The sequence below is a fragment of the Notechis scutatus genome, chromosome 1 (assembly GCF_049901735.1).
Source record: "Notechis scutatus isolate UNSWTSFEM ecotype Mainland chromosome 1, rNotScu1.2, whole genome shotgun sequence".
Lineage (NCBI taxonomy): Eukaryota > Metazoa > Chordata > Lepidosauria > Squamata > Elapidae > Notechis > Notechis scutatus.
In genome coordinates, this window is record NC_142009.1 from 189608387 (window position 1) to 189631199 (window position 22813).

Genomic DNA, 22813 nt, shown 5'->3' on the forward strand with positions numbered 1-22813 from the left:
TAGAGGTGCAATATATTATTTCTTCGAGATTCCTGATGGAATACAGGATTTTGTCTCCTACCCCTAAGTGGAGTGGTACAATGACTACGAACTAATTAATGCTCAACAACAGCCTCCCTGATGAGAGAAACCCCAAAGCTGTTAACAGGCATTTTGCAAATGGGGCTGGTTTGTTTTAATTTCAAAGTATGTTGTTTCATTTTGCACACAACCCAATCATCATCACCATCATCATTTAATGACCCCACAATCCCTTGCAGGGTGGAATCTGGGCAACTGAATGGAACTAGGAGAGTGTTTTAATGGCCAGATGCCCTTCCTGTCACCAATACGGAGTTTTGTTCAGCAGATACATTCTCAGTGTGCCCAGAGAGAGAAAAATCTGCCTCTACCTAGGATCAAACTCAGTCTCCTGATTGTGAGGCAAGAGCTCCACCTCTAGGCCATCACACCACTCCTCCTTAGATGGTTTTCTGAAACTTTCATCTCAGTCAGTCAGACAAAAATATTCTAGTTATCTTTTGACTTGAAATGAAAATGGGAAATAGGTCCTAAATCCAATCTGCAGTGGTGTGGGGCTTCAAATCACTCAGGGTGTGTATGATGCTTTCCCAAGTATCAGCTGAGGGAATTAACCCAACCTTCTCTGTGTGTGTCTCACTAAGTCCAGTAATACTCAATGGGATTTATGATGTAATGTATTTAAGTCTGCAGTTTCAAGTTACATCCTTTACTTGTGTAACAGGGTTTTATTTTTGAGTAGACATACCACTTTAAGTAACTACAAAAGTAAAGGATTAGCAATGATATCAGTATTCAACTGACTTCAGTGGAATGAGATTTGTTTTTAATAACCTAAGTCATTTGTCAAATCTCCCTTGCAGAAAGGGAAAACATAATTGTAATCATTAAAAGGAATATAAATAAAATGACACAATATAACGTTCCAATTTCTCTTTTCTTAGAAAGCAAGCACATCTTATTGTCCTATGGAAATAGTAGAATAAATGTGAAAAGAAACTAATGCATTGCCATCCTTACCTCGCATATTGTGATCAAACTCTGTGAGACCAACTGTATTTGGCAACACTTGTGTATGAGTGGCATTCTATTGGGAAGGGTTTTATCAACATTACTAAGTTTCCTGAACATGAATGGAAAATTCAGCCCAAGCTGTACAATTTTAAATTCCATTAATATCTCAGAGGAAAAATAAGACTACAATCTTTTGCCTACTTAACTTGATAGTAACTCAGAGGCCAGACTCCTTTCTGAGGACATGGTGGCCCTGCATCCTTAAAAGATCTGCTTTGCTCTCCCCAGTTGGGAAAACACTACATCTGGACAAGCCAAGTGCTTCAAGTCCTTTGAAGTATCATTTATTTCATTGACAAGGATTTAAAACAGTTCAATTTTCAAAACAAAACAAATGAAGCACAAGCACTTCTATGTCTAGCTGTAAATCTATACCTATAAATATCAAGCTAAAGAGTTGTTTACGCTGACAGCAACCAGTTAATCAATTCCGCATAATGTTTAATACAAAAACTAAACAAACGAGATAAGCTCACATTGTTTCTCTCACATTGTAAAGCCCTTCTGAAGTCCTTGAGAGCACAAGGCTGTGCTAGTGCAACTGATTCCCAGAGGAGGCGTATAAAGGAAATATACAACAAATTGTTCACTGGAATGGCTGGTGGTTAAGCAGAACAATATTTGAGCACACTGTTCGGGTTTTTTATCCTCTTGACTTTGCTCAAGCAGTCTAAGGTGCATTTGCTGAAGTCATTTAAGTTGCAAAGACGGAAAAACACCACTTGTTAGAAATGAACACTGTAGAAAACTCTAGACAATGATATGGTTTTCAGACACCAGTTTGGATAGGGAGATGCATCCTTCCCTGTTAAAATATGTGGTAGTGGTACTAATAAGTAAGCTGACCATAGGCGAAAGGACCCTCTTTGACTCAGCTTGCATGGCCTCCTGCTGCTATGTGCTGCGGAAGGTTGTCATGTCCTTTGGTTCGCTACTTGGGACACACCAGTCATCTGCTTCGTGATTGGCTGTGTAATGTTTCCAGGCCGATTTGTTATACACCGGCAATTTTTCAACAGACTCAGTTGACAAAGCCTGCACCAAAAGAAAGGAGGGCGGAGTTAATAGCTTGCTAGGAACAAGTTTTGTATTTTAAACTGGAAGGAATTTGCCGCCACAACTAGTCCCTGACATACCTTTATAAAGACAACAGCATCTGTGCCATAACCCTCTAGAGAATAGAGCTTCAGATCTCCTTGGAAGTACTGAGCATACAGGCGCGATATAGGTAAACCATAACCAAATCCAGCCTAAGCCAAAAACAAAAACAACCGAAAATTCGAAACGTCTGAAGCAGATCTAACGTCAAAGGACAGATGAAGAGGCCAAAACATTACATTTACCACAAAAAAGGAAATGAAAGCACAATCCAACATGAAGACATAATATTCTCTGCTTTTTTTCCCATTGATGGCAAGGAATTTTTGCACAACTCGCATTTTGCCTTTTCTCTCTTCTCCATAGTTCCTGAAATGCTTGTCCTATAGGAACATTCAGAGTTTAGTGGGGCTTTTCCAGGCGGGGATTGCAGCCTTTTTGTTTTGCTGCTGACCACTAGTCCTCGCAGATAAGGTTATAAAATTATTTGTATCTGTTAGTTAACAGAAGACAAATGCATCTCAGAAATTTCATCAGCCAGTGCCCACAGATCCAAGCTGCTATTAGAAGCAGAAGAACCTGTTAAATAATTCCTCCCCCATCATACATTCACAGATGTAATGCAGAAAAGTAGTCTAAAAAAAGTTGAACTGAAAAGATATGGCCCTTTGCCTTCACCCCCTGCCCCCCCAAACAGCAAACCTGGTGCATTCATCCACTTTTGCTCTACCAAACTATCAGGGCCTTAAATGAGATTAAAGTTTTTCTGTGCTTCTGCTCAAGAAAATGTGAACATAGTATTTCCAAAACCTTCTTCGTATCCCACTGGAGAACAACGCTACATTGCTCAGAAAAAAAAAAAAAATACTAGCCATACTGATACAGGAATAGTAACTAGGGCCATGCAATTCTTCCAATTTGCATGGAGAGGGGTACTTCAGATCTTATAAGGAGTCTCACCTGCATCTCTTGGTAAGTCTTTACAGATATTGTACCTATTTCAAGATCCGTTAAGTGCTAATATTAAAGTGAAGAGAGCTATAATGTTGGAGCCTAGCTCTATCCAGAAAAATGTCGTTGTGCCTTTTTTGACCTACAATAAACCATCATAAAATACAGTAGTTTTGTAATCACAAAAGTGATCTCTGAGCTCTATTCTCAAACAGTCTCTGTCCTATACAACTAGATCATTTGGTTAATTGGTTTATTAGTCCAAATAAGCCACTCTGGTCAGGAGTACGTTTAAAATTGGTATGATTTTGAACAGTTAACCAACACTTTAGAACAGAGGAAAGAGAAATGACATTTGCCCACAGTGTCAAATAAGTGAAGGACAGCAACTCTCTTAACCTTTTTAAAGATTGGTTCAGGTCTGATTTTGAATGAAATTCAGCCTTGATTGCCTAGATCAGTGATGGCGAATCTTTTCAGCACTGAGTGCTGAAAAGGTCACGCAAAAATGTGGCACACACATGCTCATCAGGGCCACACCCCGGAAAAGTCAAACTTCTGGGTTTTAGCGTGCATGCACGCCCGACGATCAGCTGGCTGGCGTGCATGCACAGGCCGTTTTGTGGCACTGCTGCGCGTGTGAAGGGATCGTACTCTGGAAAAACTGAACTTCCGGGTTCTGGCGTGCATGCACACCTGACAATCAGTTGGCCGGCGCGCATGTGCACACCGTTTTTTGGCACTGCCGCACACACGAAAGACAGCTGATCGTCACACGCAAATGCATACCAGAAACCCGGAAGACAAACAGGCAAGGCCATGCGTGCCGGGTGACATGGTTTCGCGTACCATAGATTCACCATCACAGGCCTATATATTCACTTGCAAGAGAAAGATTCTAACTGTTGGTCATGTTTGATCCCTTGGGTATTTTTGATGATACCATTGATTTTTGTTTGGTTTTGAATTATTTCTTGGGCTGGAGACACTGAGTTCCATTAATTCTGATCTTACTTGCAGGACAATGTCAAAGAAGAGCAACAGATGCCTCTATATTGTAGCAACTATGCCAAGGGTGCCTTGAGGACATTGTAAGAAAACCATTGGTGTAGTTATTATTCTGCTACTGAAGCAATTACAATGACTGCCAACTGAGTCAGACTCAAAGCATTCCCCTAAATGCCCTCCTGAAGGCGGGCCATCTTCATGCACAGGCACATTCACTCTGAAATGCTGAAATTCACACGGAAAACTATAATGAAATCTAGCAGGCGCCTATAAAGACCCATAATCAAGCTGTCTTTGTATGAATGCTGTATATATCATTTTGCTTCGTTTCTTTTTTACTTTCAGTTCTAAAACTGGAATCACATCACATTGCTTTAAAGCTATTGTTAATATTTGCAGTTTAACTGATCGTCGCTCACTTTGGGATTTATAATGGAAAGCAGCAAATATATTAAGTGAATAAGTTGCATGCTGCTTAAATACTCCAAAATGGGATCTTCCTGAGCTCACGATTGAAGTTCTATTTTTCTCCTGGAATTTTTTTGTTTTGTTTTGCCCCTAAAAATCCACAGGATAGATTTTCACTCAAGAATTCAGCATCATTTCAAAGTAGCTCCAGGGCTCAGGATTTCAATAATACTAACAGTGTTAGAAAGTTGAACTTATTTATTTCCAGTGGTTAAAACTACCGCAGACTTAATGTTTTGTTCATCTGCAGATGCTTCAGCTCCATTTCTCTACTGGAGAAAACGCTCACCTCATCTCCAAGCTCCTAAATTTCAGGAGCTGCAAGGATAATATCAGTCTTAATGGCTACCCAGGTTTCTCTATAACCTAGGCAAAATCAGCAGAGATAAGATTGGCAAGTGCTTCTCAGTCTCCCCGCTCTCGGGTCTATGACAATTTGCCATGGCCAACTTGCCATGATCAACTTGCCACAGCCAACTCACCATGGCTAACTCGCCACAGCCAACTCGCTGCAGAACAACTCGCCACGACCACTTTGCCACAGGACAACTTGCAGGACAAGAGTTACACTAATAGCAAAGAAACAGTGGAATAGAATCATTTAAGGAAGGATGCAAAAGGAGGAACAGAACAAAATGGGAATGGCAAAAATTAAAATATTTTTTATTTATTTTAAATAATTAAATAGAATTGTTACATTGTCCTGCACAGAGTTAGCTGTGATGAGTTGGCTGCAGCAAGTTGTCCCATTCTCTCTCTCTCTCTCAGTAGGAAACCAGCCAGGATCCAAACTGCTAAGCTACTGAGAATGTTTCATTCCCTCCTCCCCCTCCTTTAAGATGGATTGGCGTGGGGGGGGGGGGATTTTATAGTTGCCTTAGGACCTGCAACAATTTGAGACAAGACCATACTTCATTTATCTTCGTTCCCAACATTTCTGAGTTGAGCAAAAGCAAATGCAATCATGGACCAACTTCAAATAATTGATGGGGGTTAAGAAGGGGTTGCGGTGGGGAAATGATTTCTATATATAGAATGTCTCAGAATTCATTATGCTTTAACTTCCAAATTCAAAGGAACCATGTTAAAAAAGCTCCTGGAAAAATAAGGAGAACTTGAGTTTTTCATTTCATAACTGATAATGTAAAATATTATACAGATTACGAACCAGAGGAGTTGCTCGTGATGTCTCCACATGGGGACGCGGTGCAGTTGAATACATATAGTTAAACAGTCGGTCTATTTTCCTCAAAGGAACACCACCACCACGGTCGCACATCTAAATTGTGTGGGGAAAATATTATACCGTATTGAGCTCCTATGTTTGGTATGTGCCTATATCTACATACATTCTTAAGAATGTATTCCAGAAACAACAACAGATAAATTACAATCATACAACCATTCCCTGATCTATGTAAACAGACCAAGAGACTCTTCTTACTTACTCCAACAGAGGAAAAGGTTATTAAATTGTCTTTTATTCAAATATTCAATAATATGATAAAACACTGACATAAAAGTAATGAATTGAAGCTTTAAAATAATTTCCAAAGTGCAATGAAAGCTATTCAGAACATGATGCAAATAAAGCATCCATGATAGTGGCCAGGTTGGTCCTATTCCAAAATGGTGTAGCTGGTGAAAGACTTTTCTGTCCATAGCTTCCATTTGAATATTTAGAGGCAATAATGTTTAGTCTAGGATGTCACCCCACCCCCCACCCCCAACTCTTTCATTCTCGAATTATTTATGTGTTACCTATTATTGTAATTCTGGGCAATTTATAATAAGTACAGTAAAACACAAACAATAAAACATCTATCAAGTATATAAAAAATTAATACAGGTAGTCCTCCACTTACGAGCAAACTTAGGACCAAAATGTTGAGCCTCAAATTCCTGTTGCTAAGCCAGACAGTTGTGAAGTGAATTTTGCTTGTTTTTAACAAACCTTTGTTGCCACAGTTGTTAAAATGAATCATTGCAGTTGTTAATTTAGTAACAGGTGACTCTGGCTTCTCCACTGACTTTGCTTGTTGGGAAGCCAGCTTGGATGATCACAAATGGTGACTACATGATCCTGGGACAATGCAACTGTATAAATAGATGCTAGTTGCCAAGCATTCGAATTTTGACATCATGACCACGCGGATGTTCTCACAATTGTAAGTGTGAAAAATGTCCAATAACTCACTTTTATTTTAGTGCCTTTGTAACTTCAGACGGTCACAGAATGAACTGCTATAAGTCAAGGACTACCTGTAGGCAGCTAAAAATAACCAAACCCTAGAAGTAAAATAATTCATAGTCATTTGATCAGGTCAAAGAAAGAAATGAAGTGGGGGCTCTGCAACAGATCCCTGCATTTATTTTATTTTTTGCTAGTCATTTGCCAGACTTAAACAGAAAATGTTAAGACTAAATTCTTTACCTTCACAGTTAAATCTTCAGCGCCTAACGCAACTTGGACATGAACTGGAGGGTAAATTCCCCGCTCTGCATGATGTTCCATGGTAGCCCTCATTGCATTCTAATGTTTAAAAAATACATATTTACAGTCGATTTATATACACTTTTGCTCAACAAGTAAAGAAAACATTTTCTATAAATGTATCTGACTCGTTTTCCAAATCTGAGGGAAGCAACTGGTTTGGCAGTGTAGGAATTCTCAGAAGAGTGTGGCCTTCCTATTCTGATATAGGATTATCTGTTTACCTGTTTTCCTGCAGGTTCCCAAACACACAAGCAGTCTCACCGTCAATGGAGATCTATAAGGGTGTGGAGAGATACACCTGGCTCTAAAGTGCAGGAAAAGTGTGTCACCTTTTCAGAAACAGCCAGGAGACTGGCAGTGCTCCTGAAGCAGAATCAGACAGAAACTTCAGTAGAGATCTTCTATGAATGCACAGGTTATGTAGTGCGCTGGCCCCAATCTTTTGGGCACTAGGAACCGGTTCCATGGAGAAAGGTTTTTCCGTGGAACGGAGGGGATGTGGTTTTGCATGCTGCCTGCATCCCGTGGATGGGGCTTCACTTGTTTGCATGGCCCAGTTTCTGGATGCCATGGACAGGTGCTGGTCCACAGACGGGGGGATTGAGGATCCCTGATATACTGAATAGAATTTAGTCACTTGCCTTAAAAGCTTCCTCCTATCCACCCACCCACCCACGCTTCTTAATAGATCAAGAGGAAGAGATTATTATGTGTTCATAATCTGACTAAGGGAAACAGAAAAAGAGTGCATAGAAGAGATCAGTACAAACCTTGAAAAGCTCAAAAACCATGTAGTAGAGATGTGATGGCACATATACCACTTGCATAGGCTGCCCTGGTGATTTTACTGCAAAGCAAGGTGAGTGAAAAAGATCAGTTGTATAGCAACAGCCACTGTTAATCTTGGTAGCCTCTCCATGAGTCAACAATGTAGCGGAGAGATTATAAGATCCATTTACTTTGGTCCCGCCTAAGGGTTCACACGAGACTGTAGAGTTATAGAGCCCACACACACACACACACTCATAGCGCACTGCAAACTCAATTTCAAATTCTCTTTAAGAGCAGTCTTTCTTGCAGTTGTGAAAATCTGTTATTTGAGAGATAAAAGTTCGAATGGGCAAACAGAATTACTGTCGTGTTTATTGGGATCCCAATACATTTTCCTTATATAAGACTATAAATGTGTGCATATACATGTAATCCTCTACTTATGACTGTAATTGAGTCTGGAATTATGGTTGTAAATCATGGAGGTTAAGCAGGTCACGTGACTACGCCCAATTTTATGACTTTTGTGGTGGTATTAAACAAAAAACATGGCTGTTCAGCAAATGCCACAGTCATTAAACAAACCCATCATACCCAATAGGGTTTTTTTTGGCCAGAAACTAGAATTAAAATGCTGGTTTCGGGGGCGGGGGGAAATGGTAAAAATTGCAGTAATGGGACTGCAGGATGCTGCAAACAGCCATAAATGTGGTCAAGCACCCAGAATGCAATCACAAAACTAGGGAGGAGTTGCCAGAACTTCAAAACCGGGTCATAAGTTGAGGACACATGTATATATACATACTTAAATATTGTTAAGAAAATTTATTCGAAACCTATGTTTGAGAAAACTTTTGTTCTCAACAGCAGATATATAAAGTACATTTTTTAAAAAAAAAGTCAATTTAACATACCCATGTCATGAAGGCATGACACGTCAGAACAAAATTTCTTATTCTCCTTTTGTCTCTTTACGTTGGTTTTAGACCCAGTGACTAAAGCAGCATGTACATTCTTAATGTGATTGTGTTTAGCTATCAATATTTGATAATTCTTCAAGGTATCTATTATGAGGTAGTTGTGCATATGTGTGGATACACACACACACACACACACACACACAGAGAGAGAGAGAGAGCAGTAAAATGTATAGTGTTAAAACTAACCCAGAATACGAAGGATTAAACAACATTACACAATTCAGTTGTAATTACTAGAAAAATCTTGTAACAATAATTACTAAAGCTAGATAATGTTTTCAGGTTCTATGCCTCTCCAAAAACTGTTATTGTTTAAATGAAATGATAGCTACAAAATGGCAATTACACATATGAAGTTACTCCATACAGCTCTTATCTAATTTTCATGTTGAAACACAAACCACAGAGTTGGAAGACTTGACGGACCGGACTGAGGACATACTGTATAGTCGTAGAGAAGATTTATACATATGGTTGCTGAGAGTCAACACTGAATTGATAGCTAATAGTAGCAACTTATATCAGGTTATACATTAATTCTTCACATTAATACTGCAGTCATACGTAATTGATGCATTTCAATTATTTTTAATCTACCTTTCTGTATAAAATAACTAATACAACCAAACACCCTGAACAGGCAATATAAATTGTTATTACATTTAAAATGATACTGAAGACCAGAATAACTGTACAAAAGCATTAGTAAGCAAATAATTTTTCCTTTCTATGACCCTTCAATAACTTTATTTGGGATAGAGTCGGGGTGACTGAATGGAGCTGAGCGTTTACTGACTGGATGCCCTTCCTGACACCTACGTGGAGTTCACAGCAATTATTTTCTCTTTGCACCTTGATAGAGAAAAATATCTGTGGCTGCCTAGGATTGAACTCTCGACTTTCTGAGTGGGAGGCAAGTGTCTTCACTTTTAGGCCACTGCACTGCTCCATATTAGTAAGCAAATAATATTGTCAGCCCCCCCAAAAAGGGGCAACTACTATTACTAGTATTACCATTAACCTTGGCCTACCACCAAAGTTTCTGAAATACCATCTACCAAAAAGGAAGAAAGACAATGCTATAGAATCTCTGGGGCAACCTAAATACTTTTGCAAATTCATACTACAGATCCATTTGGATTATGATATGTCTATATTGGTCATTATATATAGAACCGCCATACCTGCTTCTAGTCATAACCACAGAAAGCTGTTGCAGCTTTTTCACAGGCCAAAAGTTCTCCATATGATGTATAAGATGTCCAAATGTAATGGAGAATGGAGAATATGTGCTACATATACATCAAGACATAGAAGTTCAAAATGCATTTTGAATAAAGATTAGCTAAAATGTCAAAAGAATAAAGGATAAAAGCAAATGAAAGATTTCTTGGCACTTATTGCACTATTTGAGATAAGTGTGACACAATGTATGATGTAGTTAGAGAAACTCTAATTTAGGTTTAGCTTGATTGATACTGAATGCTGTGCATTTTCAGTCAGTATATTATTTTACATTGAATTCTAGCCATAGCCCACAGGCATATTTGAAAACATGGCACAGATAATTGCGCTTAGCTTCTTAAAAACAAATTGCTGTAGTGAATGAGTATGTACAAACAGTTATTGTTATAGGATGTACTCTGAACACATGCTAAATATTGTCCATCTCGCTATCTAATGATTCTAGCGTTTCTCATGACATAGAGTCAAAGCACCGAGTGCAGTACTTCGCAATATAAGCAGACTAGTTCTATAACCAACTAAAAAACTATCTACTATTACATAAACATTTAAAGTAAGTCCAAGGCAAAGTAGAGGGATATGGTAATACCTGCTAGGAATTGGTTAAGAACAGCCAATGAATAAGCCAATCCTCCCCTTTCCACGCTTACCATTCTTCTCTTCAAGAATAAGTTCTGGAGAATTCATATAATATAAGTCACAGAGGCTCTTTGCATTTTCATAACCATCTGAAAAAAGCAATACAATTTTGCTTAAAAGATGCACACAAAGGCGCATACACACAAACACAGACAGACAGATCACCCATCCAGATATTCAATTAGCTGGCAGCAGTTCTTAAAACAGAGTTCTGAGAAGAAACAGTCACTCGCATTCCATCTTTTACTGCTATTCTATGAATAGCAGCTGACATTTCTCTTGCATACTTCTGTCTAACTTCAATTACCACTTTAACAAGAACAATGTCTATGTTTGGATTCTCTGCACAAATAGAAGAGCGTTTATCTATGCCCCCGCATAGTCTTCATTAATATCTTAAAGCATGTGGAAGATGTCCGGTACAAATCTCAGATAGCAAAGCTTTCCAGTAGTTGGAAGATGGGACTCCACTGATGACTTCCTACTTAGCTCCCCTTCAACCCAACAAACTCAACCCGGCAAAATTATACAAACAACAGCATTTTTTAAATCTATCTATCTATTCATCTTTGAACCACTCATCTCTCCCAGAGAGAGGTTCTCTGTAGTCTTGAATTCTATAAATACATATAAGATGTGCATCTACAGCGATTTAAGACGATGAAAGAGGGATTGAATACACTCTCTCTGATTCTACATCCAGGATCAAAATCAGTTGTGTTGTAAGACGAGGGAATTTTCCGTCTCCATATCCTTGGGACTTCTGATGCTGCACACTGTCCTTCCTCTGTCAGGCACTTTACTAATCCTTCTTTTTGGAAGGTTAGAGACTTGAGGAAACATAAATGGGTTCACCCTTAATCAGCCCAATAATTGCATGATTTTATGCATGCTTGCTTAGAAGTTGCTAGCTTTTAATGGTATGCTTGCTAGCTTTTAATGGTATGGTTTGACACCTGCCTTGATTTTTCAAAATGCAATTTAGAATAAAAATTACATTAAATAATATATTACATTAAATTAATGGCAATGGAGACACCAAATAAAAGTTTCCAAAATACTAGGTCATTACTACAAAATTTGGATAAAATTGGATTGTTTTCTACACACAGAATGACATCTCAAGGGTAAACATCGTGTCTCAGCAGAGTAGAAACTTTCCATATCTGACAGAATGAGCTTGTACAAAGTCAGCAGCCCAGAAAGGCTGTTTCTTGCCACATTTATTTTTCTCACCATGTCTGTCTGAATGTACCTTTTATAACTTCAACAACATTGCATTTAGGGTCAATACTTCCAATGTGTTTGGGATGTGCTGGATTAACTTCAACGTTTCCTCCAAACAACAAAGCTGTCAACGACAAAAATAAAGTAACAAATAATTTCACAATAAAGAGGCCATGAACAGCATATTTTGTAGGTAGGGAGACGATAATGACTGAACAGAACAAGGATTTACCACTTCTTAACAAGCTACACTATACAACACATATATAGAAGACTCCTTTTTATTCTTAAAGGAAACTATTTGTACTTGTTTTACACTAGAAATTGGCGTTCTGTGGCCTTTTTTATTGCCCCCAGACTCCCCTCTCTGATCTGGAAGAATTAATGACTGTTTCCTACCATTTTGAGCCACAGAAAAACTATGGTTTAACTTCCCCCCCAAAGCCTTAAGAAGAAGAAAAAAAATAGAAAACACCAGCTTTGCTTGCACGCATGATATGGCTTTGCAGTCTCAATATCAGCATTATGCCCACTGTGAGTCTTGGCTCACTAAAATCTAATTGAAATCCTTCACTTCTAGAAGTTTTCTTACCCTATTCCATAAAAAAAACCATACCATCAAGTCAATAAAAGTACTTACTGTGTTGATTAAGCAACATTCGGATTGAAATCCGACTCATGAAGAAGCGGTCTAAAAAATACTGCACATTCTGACTAGTCACTGGGTCAACCCCATAGTTGTCCTTGTACTCGATCACACCTTGAGCCATGGTAGGAATGACATCATTGTGGCGGTTCCGGATTGTTATCACAGTATCTTTAAAACTGAAATCAAGTATGGTATATTTGTATTAAAATGCTAGTACATCTGTCACTGAAAGCATATCGAATTTTAACTACTACAAAAGCAAGAAACTAAAGAAAGCATCCTACTAATCAACAAAAATTGTTCTGTTTAAAACAGTATAAAGAAGCAATCTTTTAAAATGGATTTTGGACTTCTAAACACAAGATAGCATAGTCACAGTTATTTTTAGGTCAAGGTTATCATCTATATTTATGTTATGTCCTGCTTTGGTTTAAATACTTATAAATAGTGACTGAGATTTAATGTATAGAGCTCAGCTCACAGGATGTTTCCAACAATCATAGGTGTTTGGTTTTTTTACCAATTTCTTTTTCTCTCAGTATTCCCATGAATATTTTCTCTATGTTTGGAGAAATGATAGTGGTAGGGTATAGAGGTCGCAGATACCTCTCTGTCAGCAGGAATTTGAAAGCGAACAGAAAGCAAAAGTGCACTTTCAATTTCACTTTGTCAAATAAAACTTCTTCCTGTTCTATCATTTCTTCCAAAACTTCTTTCAGACACAATCTATCCATTGAATCAAGCATATGTATTTATTGATATTTACTTCCGATTCCATTTTTTCAAAAGTCCAATTTTTCATTTTTTTTCTGTGTGTCATGTAGAGAAAATTCAAAACAAGTTGACTTTCTCACGGGAAGGATTCTTTATAATTAATTCCAAATCTTACTTCAAATTTATCTGAACTCCTAATCCATTTATAATTTTCTTCAAAATCTTAATTAGCTTTTTGCTGTTTATTTCAATTATGTGAAGTACTTAAGCTTGAAGAAATTAAGCTTCTTAACTAGTTAAGAGTTAAATTTTTATTTCAAGAAGGGCTGAAAGCAGTCACATAGTATTTTTAGACTTGTTGATCCAATGGTTTCTTATATGTGCAAATAAGCAATTTTGGAATAGGATTAGGAAAGGAAGTATGCAAACTTAGTATCCTTTTAAAGACACCAACTCTGGTTTGAGCAAGATGGCTCATCCCAGTGCTTAAAGCACTCTGCACAAGGATCAATTATCTGGAGTACTTGTGGGTGATATCCCATCCTCTTTTTCCAAAGAGGTTCAAAGGGCCAATCTACATTCTTTGCTATAGTTGTTGGCTCCATTTTTCACAGAGTTGTCTTCAGTCCACCATTTCTTCCTCCAAAGTCCATCTTACAATTCTTTTAACACAAAATACCATTAGAATTTTTCAACTCAGTAGCTGTTCAAATTCTAACAGATACTCTCCTCCTAAAATATCTCATCTCTGAGAGATTATGTACCCTATGAAGGGCCATTTCCTTCGAAAAGCATAATTTAATCTCTTCACAGCTAGCATGTTTTAACACGCTATAGATTCATGACAATAGAAGTAACAGTTTAAGCTAGCAGAAGACATAGAAGTTTTATACAGTATATAGTGCATCTGCCAGTAAATACAAATTGTAATTTCTAAATAAATTGTTTCATTTTATGTTTTAAAAGCAATTGTTTAAGGAATAAAACAAATTGTTACAAGAAAAAAAAAAAGAAGTAACAGTTTATTACAACCTAAGTCTCACTGAGATTATTTCTTAAGGATGAATGTCTCTGATTGACATGCAGATTTTGGACAGAACAATGGCATTGTGGTTGAATTTAAAGCTAGTAAATTGAAGCAGAGCCATTAAAATTAAGTTACTCAAATTCTAAGCAAATCCACTAATTTCAATGGGTTAACTCAAAATATTACTATATCACTTCATTATTAATACCCTTAAAGAAAATTAAGAAACTAATCAATTGAACTAAAAAACATTGAATGTACATGTAGGTCAAATCTTGCTAATTTTAATACAGAAGTAATTCTAAATGAATGACATAGAGTGGAATTTATTTTGTGAGTTTATTATTTTTAGACAACCACCCCGATAACTTACAAAGAATAAATTATTTAAAAGAGATTTTTCTTGATACTTAATATCCCACTATTTTTTGAGATTTATACAATAAAACAAATATAATAAAACTATAGCTCTGAATGACTCATGCTACAAGACTGGCATAAGAAAAACATAAGATAATCCATTGTTTTTGAGAAGGCCAAAATGTCTCACCGAGAAACAGCTTCTGTATCATCAGCATTTTTGTCTTTAAAATCAAGGATCTCCTGCAGACTTTGTACATACCTAAAAACACAATTTCTGCATGTTTGATGTCTTGTCATAAAGAAAAATAAACAATTATGACTACTTTCAAATTTCAGCACATTCTAATTTTTTTAACAAGAGAAAATGTTATTATTAATAGTCTTCACATATAAGATAATAAGTACTATTCATTTCTATAAGTGTGTATGAATGCCCATTATATCTTACCTCAACCAAGGAGCAGGACACCTACTATGAACATGGATTTTGAAAAGTAAAACACTTCCCAGCTTTGCCATTCTATATTCCAGCCACCCACCAGTGAAGATTTTTTTTCCTCACAACAAAAGAGTCTCCAATATATCAAAAACTCCTTCAAGAGGAAAGGGGAGCACTTCTTCCAGGTTTCCCCTTCCTTTTGCAAACCCTTACTTTCTCAACATGTAAATTTGTTTCCCTCCTACAATAGACGCCCCCTTTCTAAAAATTGTTCAAAACCTGTTTCAAATATTGCAGTGCTAGGCCCATTCAGTTGGAAATAAGCTTTACTGAATTAACTGTTTACATTCATGCAGCATTCTAAAGATAATTGGGTACAGAGATCAACCAGATGGTATCATTCATTCAAATAGGCCAAATCTGACTTCTTGAACAATTTAGAAAGGACAGAACGTCACTATGTAATGTTATTGCTACTGCCAATTCAGCACAATATGCTTGAGCAGAAAAAAACAAAAACAGATTGAAACAAGGGTCTCTATGTTCTCTCTTTAGCTAGGATAACTTTTCATTTGCATCATGCTTTGATGCCTAGGTCTCGTTTTGTAAATATTACTATTAATTGAAGTCAGGCTCCAAAACCACAAGATGAAGTTGTATATGTGGGCAAGATATTTGCCCTTAAGATTTCTTCAAGTAAAGGATGATAGTTGACAGATGATGATATGTTAGGAGTCTGGGCTGTGAGTTCATAACCAGTTTTGGTATCTCCTGCCTCTGGCACAGAGCTATGTCGGTGGTGAGGGAGAAAATATAAGCCAGATGTCAACTCACTGTGCTAGATCAGTGCATGGGTACTATTAGGCGCCTTATAACCAACCATAAGTCTCAGCTTCTAATATTTTGCATCTTCACATATCTTTGTACAATGTTCAAATTTGGTTGCATGAGGCTGCTTAAAAAAGAAACAGGTTCTTACCAACTCTGAACAAGCTGAACTGAAGGTGTTTTAAGAAGATTGTCTGGAAGCAGACTTATTTCTTTCATTATGTTTGCCAATCTTACAGGCAACTCTTGTCGTAGAAACATAAAAGAGGTTTTCTCACAAGCATTGTCAGATCCTATGGGGAAAATGTCATAAGGAAACAATTTTGAAACCACAGTAAATAGTTTATAAACAATTCATTACGCAGTTCGTTCAGGATCATAGGGTGGTAAATAATAACAGCTCCTCTATAAATCCTGGATAACGTTTTATCATGACAGTAAATATAGGTTTACATAAATTCAGAAAGTAGTAATCTGAAGTTGAGAATTGTACCAGTAGTTAAGACTAATGTGGCTTGGTCTCCCACGAAGACCACATTGGATTCTTAATATTCATGATATTAAAGTTGAAGATACCTAACATTTTATGTTACTGATTGCGGCTTTATAGATATTTTAAACTATTCTTTTTTGAAGAAGCTCAGGATCAATGAAAGATATTACAAAAAATAAATTCTTCTTCTCCATACAGATAGTCCTCGACTTACAACAGCTCATTTAGTGACCCTTCAAAGTTACAACGGCACTGAAAAGAGTGACTTATGATTGTTTTTCACACTTACGATTGTTGCAGCATCCCCATGGTTACGTAGTCAAAGTTCAAATGCTTGGCAACTGCTCATATTTATGACCATTGCAGTGTTCCAAGGTCATGTGATTTCCTTTTTCGACCTTCTGACAAGCAAAGTCAATGGGGAAGCCAGATTCACTTAACAACCATGTTACTAACTTAACAACTGCAGTGATTCATTTAACAACTGTGGCAACAAAGGTCACAAAATGGGACAAAATTCACTTAACAACTATCTCACTTAGCAACAGAAAGTTTGGGCTCAATTGTGGTCATAAGTTGAGGACCGCCTGTGTTGAAGAGCACAGCCATTTCTGAAGAAAATAATGGCTTGATACAAACGTGGGGAAAGAGATAATCAAAACATATCAGAAGTCTTCAGTCAAGTATAGCTTTGTGACCAAGTCTACAGATAATTTGAACACAATACCATTTCAGGGTTACTTGAAAGAGAAAAGAAAAAATGTTGTGGGCTGTGTTGAGGAGATTTAAAAATATCTTCTCTTCGATGGCACATGAATAACAGGATCAGTCCTATCATTAGGTGGAACAAAATAGCATTTTTGGATGGCAAACTGGGATGTGTTGGTGAACTTGCCCAGGACCTGCTTTCTGTTCTCCCAACCAGAGAATCTAGTTCAGGGCACACACACACACCCCAAAATTGGCTCATTCTTCCTGTTAAATGTTCTGCATTCATCATTTCAAGAGGAGATCTTCAGTGTTGCAGTGATGAGGAGGTAACAATACTATCGGCCTTCAAAAGCTCTCTTAGAAGGCACCACTCCTAAAGAGAATATCCTTAAAGGAAGACATAGGAGATAATGCAGGAAAAGTGCAGGGCTTCATCAGCTACTCCTACATTTAGGAATAGGAGATAATGGCCCAACATAATTTTCAATGTAATAATATAAACCGAATCGTGCTCTCTACCCTGTACTGGTTATAACTCAATGCAAAACATATGCAGGATACATAGGCGTAAATATCTGATTGCTTTGATTATGATACCAATACCATATGTATTAAAATATCTAAAGCTAAATAACAATATTTATAATGATCAGTGCAATATTCAATTGGATATTTTTACTAAACTTCAGCAGAAATTCTAGTCACATTGCAGAATTCACATTTGGTAGAACCAAAAGAATTATGATTTTTTTTTCCTCCAAGGGTTTCTCCAACTTTTTTTCATGCAACACCGCACAAGAAAGAGTTACATTGCTAGACTATATAGCTTATCAGTTCTGTTACCTCAAGCAAACATACTGAAGCAAGTGGCGGTTGTAGTTTTGAGAGATACTGCTGGGAAAAATATATCCAAACACAACCCTATATTCTTTTGGATTGTGAAATGGAACCTATAGTAATTCTGAGTAATCTTAGAAGAACCGTACAGTACTGGTAGTTTGCTCCATGCATATTAATACAGTGGAAGATTATTTCTTGAGCAATATTAGGTAGAGTAGTAGGCCTTTCATTTAGCTAAAGTAATAATTATTAAGAAAAAGAAAAACCATTAAGGGTATATGTGGACAAATATGTGTGAGCCAAGCACACATTTTTATACACACAAACAGCCTTGCATATCCACCTCTTAAGACAGAACTTCAAAACTATGAAGTGCTAATGTAACAACTTGTAAATAACAACCGCTTGGAAAAATGGAATGGTCTTTTAAACAGAAGATTTGCCCTTGAAAAGCACCCTTTGTGACCTTAACATAGCCAAATGTTTCCATATGTTTCAGACTCACTGAAGCTCCAGCCACCAGCCAAATGGAATTTGTTATAGGTAGTCCTCGACTTACGACCACAATTGAGCCCAACATTTCTGTTGTTAAGAGAATCATTCGTTAAGTGAATTTGGACCCATTTGTTGCCACAGTTGTTAAGTGAATCCCTGCAGTTGTTAAATTAACAACACGGTTATTAAGCAAATCCACCTTCCTCATTGCTTTTGCTGTCAGAAGGTCGCAAAACGGGATCACATGACCTGAAACGTCCATAAATATGAGTCAGTTGCCAAGTATCCGAATTTTGATCACATGATCAGGAGGACCCTGCAATGGTTGTTACCTAAGTGTGAAAACTCAGCCATGAGTCACTTTTTGTCAGTGAGGGGGGGGTCCTTGGTGCCCTTGTAACTTCAAACGGACACTAAACCAACCGTTGTAAGTCGAGGGCTAACCCGTACCTTCCAAAACTATCCGGGCAGCAACGTGAGAAACCATACCCCTCCCCCCCCCAATCCCACGAGTCTAGATTCTTCGCGTGACAACACCCTCTGTTGCACAACCCCTTTGGTAAGCACAACTTTTGTGGTGCATTTCGGGGGGGTAAGGAGCGCGCCAATATCCTTTTCCATCTCTTCCACCGTGTGTCCCCCCTGGCAGTCGTGGAGAAGGAAACGGGTCGACAGGGCTAAGTGGGGGGGAGGAGGACGCGCTTTTCCGCGGCTGGAGCGGCTTCGGCTGCAGCCCTCCGCGCGAGGCCTCTCTCCGCTCGCCGCCTTCGAAGGCCGGGGGAGGTGGAAGCGCCTTTCCCCGCAGAGATGGGGTAGCGGTTCTCCCTCTGGGGAAAGAAAATGGTCGGCCGAAGGGGAGGAAGAGTCGCAGAGGAGGAGGAGGAGCAACCCGGGCCGGGGGAGGGAAGCGACCCGGCCGCCACTCACCGAAATCCAGGAACTGCTTCATGGAAAGCGGGGACGGGGAGAAGCGGCAGTAGAAATCCACCTGCTGGGGGATTGTGTTCAGCGGGGAGACGCTCCTCAGCAGCGCCCGTAGCAATCTCATGGCGGCGGCGGCGGTACACCCGGAGGGGCGCAGAGCAAGGCAGCGGGACGACGAGAACGCGGCTGGGCTTCCGCCTCCCTCCTTCAGCTCGCTCCAGCCGCCACTTTGCAGCCTCTGTCCGAAGGGACGCACGCCCGCCCCTTTCCCGGCTCGGGGAAAGAAGGTCCGAAGAGAGAAAGCAGGTCCAGCTCGGGCCAAGGCCCGGGCTATTTCTTGCCCTCCGTTAGGGGGCAGGAGGAGGCGGGCGGAGAGGCGGAGCCTCTTGGGTCGCCCGGGAGGAGCGAAAGTGCGGAGCCCGCGGTAAGAAAGGAAGCGCGAGGGCCCTCGCTCGGCTCCTCCAAGCTGGGAAGAGCCCGGTCCCCGCAACCAGGAGTTCGATCCTCCCCGCTTTTTTCTTTGCAAACATGGGTCTCTGCGCCGACTCTGCGTGGGCTCTCTTTCCCTCCATTCCCGTGCAGGGTTTTCAGCGGGACGGGGGCGAGCGGATTGTCTCCCAGGGCGCCTTTGGTGAGCACAGGGGTGGGATTCAAATTTTTTAAGAACCGGTTCTGTGGGGCGTGGCTTAGGTGGTGGGCGTGGCTTGGTGGTCATGTGACTGGCTGGGTGTGGCCAACTCAATATCACTCACATGGAGGCATGCATCTTCTCGCCTGGCCTCTCATGACTGTGGGGATGCTGCAACAGTTGTAAGTGTGAAAAATGGTCATAAGTCACTTTTTTCAGTGTAACTTTGAATGGTCACTCCACACAAGCAAAGTACCAGCAAAGGAGGGGGAAAAAACTGCAGAGAAGTTCCTGAGAAAGGAAGTCTAGTCCTGCCAAGAATGTAATAAGGGTTAACGGAGAGGCAGTTTCTGTAAGCAACACCAGAATGTTTCCTTCCTGCCTTCCTTACAGGATTAGGCCAGTAATTTCTTCTAACAACCGGTTCTCCGAACTGCTTAGAATGTTAACAACCGGTTCTTGCGAATAGGTGCGAACTGGTAGAATCCCACCCCTGGTCCTGCCTGAATCTTTCTAGCTAGCCAGTAGAGGTAGGCCTTGACTTACGACCTCAATTGAGCCCAAACAAAATCTTTGTTAAGTGAATTTTGCCCCCTTTTATCATCTTTCGTGCTTCTTCACCGAAGAAGCTTCTTGGAGGAGATGCAAAAGGTCTTCAAAAGAAAAACCAAGAAGTCCAGTTGCCTCTTGAAAAAGCACCTTTGGGACAACTATAGCCTGGATGACTGAGAATCTCCATAGACGTACGGTTGTTTAGTGAATCACTGCAGTTGTTAAGTTAGTAACACTGCTGTTCAGCAAATCTGGCTTCCCCCTTGACTCTACTTGTAAAAAGGTTGCAATATGGGATCATGTGACCCACACACATACCCCAGGATGCTGCAAGTCATAAATATGAATCAGTTGCCAAGCGGCCGAATTTTGATCACCTGGCCTTGGGATGCTGCAATGAGAAGTGTGAAAAATGGTCCTAAGTCACTTTTTCACAGCCATTGTAACTTTGAATGGTGACTAAATGAACTGTTTTAAGTCGAGGACTGTCTTACTGTACTCATTTCAGGGTGGCCTTACGGTGCATTTCCCTGGAGATTTATGAACCAGGACATCATGATAAATCAATTCCAATTTATTCTGTTAATCAAGGGTCTTCTATAGCAACTGGAAAATTAAAGCACATTTCTTTGGAATTGTGATAATTTTGGACAAAGCTTCTCTTTGTGTGGCAGGCATAATATCTTTCACATTTTATTCTTCAGATTGTAAATATACTACAAACCGTGCACTATTTTTTCTCATTAAAGTTCCTCTAGTTTGTTAATTGTTCTCGATTATTTTGATACAGGTAGTCCTTGACTAATGACCAAAATTGAGCCCAAAATTTCTGTTCCTAAGTGAGACATTTTTAAAGTGAGTTTCGTCCCTTTTATGACCTTTCTTGCCATAGTTGTTAAGTGAATAAACTCCAGTTGTTGCTAGTAATATAGTTGTTAAGTGAAATTGGTTTCCCCATTGACTTCGTTTGTCGGAAGGTTGCAAAAAGCGATCACCTGTCCCCAGGACATTGCAACAATCATAACTATGAATCAGTTGCCAAGCATATGAATTTTGATCACTTGACATGGGGGTGCCATGTGTGAAAAATGGTAATAAATCACTTCTTACAGTGCCGTTGTAACTTTGGTCACTAAATGAACTGTTGTAAGACACAGACTGCTTGTATTTTGCTTTAATGAAATAAAAATACAAGTCAGTTCCATTAATTTCCAAGAAAATATGCACACTTGTACTGCAATCTGGTGCATGTGCTGTATAGAAGAGGAAGGCAAGAGGTTTTTGGTTTTTTTTGTAAATTTTTTATTGATTTTTAAAGACAAACATAAACAAACAAAACATAAAAACATTAACCTTTCTTCCATGAGTATACAAGCAGTGTGCCGGTTGGTTTACAATTTTTTTGTGCATCCATTTCATAGTCATCAATTACAGTTACATTGCATATTAACTCCTATTCTCAATCAAAAATTAAGTACCCTAGTATCATTATTAATCAATCACTTGACAATTTTATTCATTCATATTTTGCAAGATAACTATAATTTACTTAATATCATTTTGTAACAATTCATATAATCTTCCCGAATCTATCCTAAAAGTTTTTTATAGATATAGTAAAAAAGAGGAAAAAAAAACATCTTTATATACTTATTATTTTCTAAGATTCTACACATTTCATTATTGTATTTTATTATCTAACCATTGATAGAAAAGGTCCCAAATTTTATAAAATTGTTTATCCTCTTGCTCTCTAATTTCGAATGTCAATCTACTCATTTCAGCACATTCCAATATTTTCTTAATGATTTCCTGGAAGGCAAGAGTTTTGAAGGCTAGAATTTCTCAACAAATTCGCACGGTAAATAATTACCCATTGGAAGGGGTGTCAAACTCACTGCCTCTGGGCTGAATGCATCATACACTGGCCACGCCCACCCCCATTTTAGCAAAGGGGGAAAATAGTCATGATTTGTCATGGGACAACGGGATGCCACAAGTTTGACATCGCTGGAATAGATATTCCTTTGCAAGTTCATATGCCTTCTTTGCCTTTAAGGCAATCTTCAGTAGTACTTAAGATTTTGGGCTAATGATACAAAATTGAGTGAGGAAGCAAGCAGGAGTAGCTTTTCAAACACTTTTAATTGGCTTTCGTTAAACCTAGTTAA

General features: G+C 38.8%; 1 protein-coding gene across 3 annotated transcripts; it reads right to left on the reverse strand.

Annotated features, from left to right (window-relative positions):
* Positions 1–825: 825 nt before the first annotated feature.
* Positions 826–22254, reverse strand: PDK1 (pyruvate dehydrogenase kinase 1). 3 transcript variants are annotated; one of them, XM_026677704.2, is made up of 11 exons: positions 19466–22254; positions 16151–16292; positions 14920–14991; positions 12620–12804; positions 12008–12103; positions 10764–10841; positions 7888–7964; positions 7055–7153; positions 5789–5899; positions 2232–2345; positions 826–2130 (listed from the first exon to the last, which is right to left on the reverse strand). In XM_026677704.2, the coding sequence occupies exons 1-11, from the start codon at positions 20175–20177 to the stop codon at positions 1990–1992; spliced, it is 1827 nt and encodes a 608-aa protein (XP_026533489.2). In that variant the 5' UTR covers positions 20178–22254; the 3' UTR covers positions 826–1989. The 3 variants fall into 3 exon arrangements, with proteins under 3 accessions (XP_026533489.2, XP_087805836.1, XP_087805837.1); XM_087949710.1 differs by lacking the exon at positions 2232–2345; XM_087949711.1 differs by lacking the exons at positions 826–2130; positions 2232–2345 and adding an exon at positions 5267–5504.
* Between the last annotated feature and the right edge of the window lie 559 nt (positions 22255–22813).

Bases quoted from the DNA above. Each gene is read 5' to 3' on its own strand.
- PDK1 (XM_026677704.2), bottom strand. From the start codon at position 20,177: ATGACCACCAAGCCACGCCCACCACCTAAGCCACGCCCCACAGAACCG. The intron at 14,992-16,150 runs GTAAGAACCTGT...TTGTGTTTTTAG, and splicing joins GTTCAGCTTGTTCAGAGTTG to GTATGTACAAAGTCTGCAGG. The intron at 7,154-7,887 runs GTTTGTACTGAT...TTTAAACATTAG, and splicing joins TGGTTTTTGAGCTTTTCAAG to AATGCAATGAGGGCTACCAT.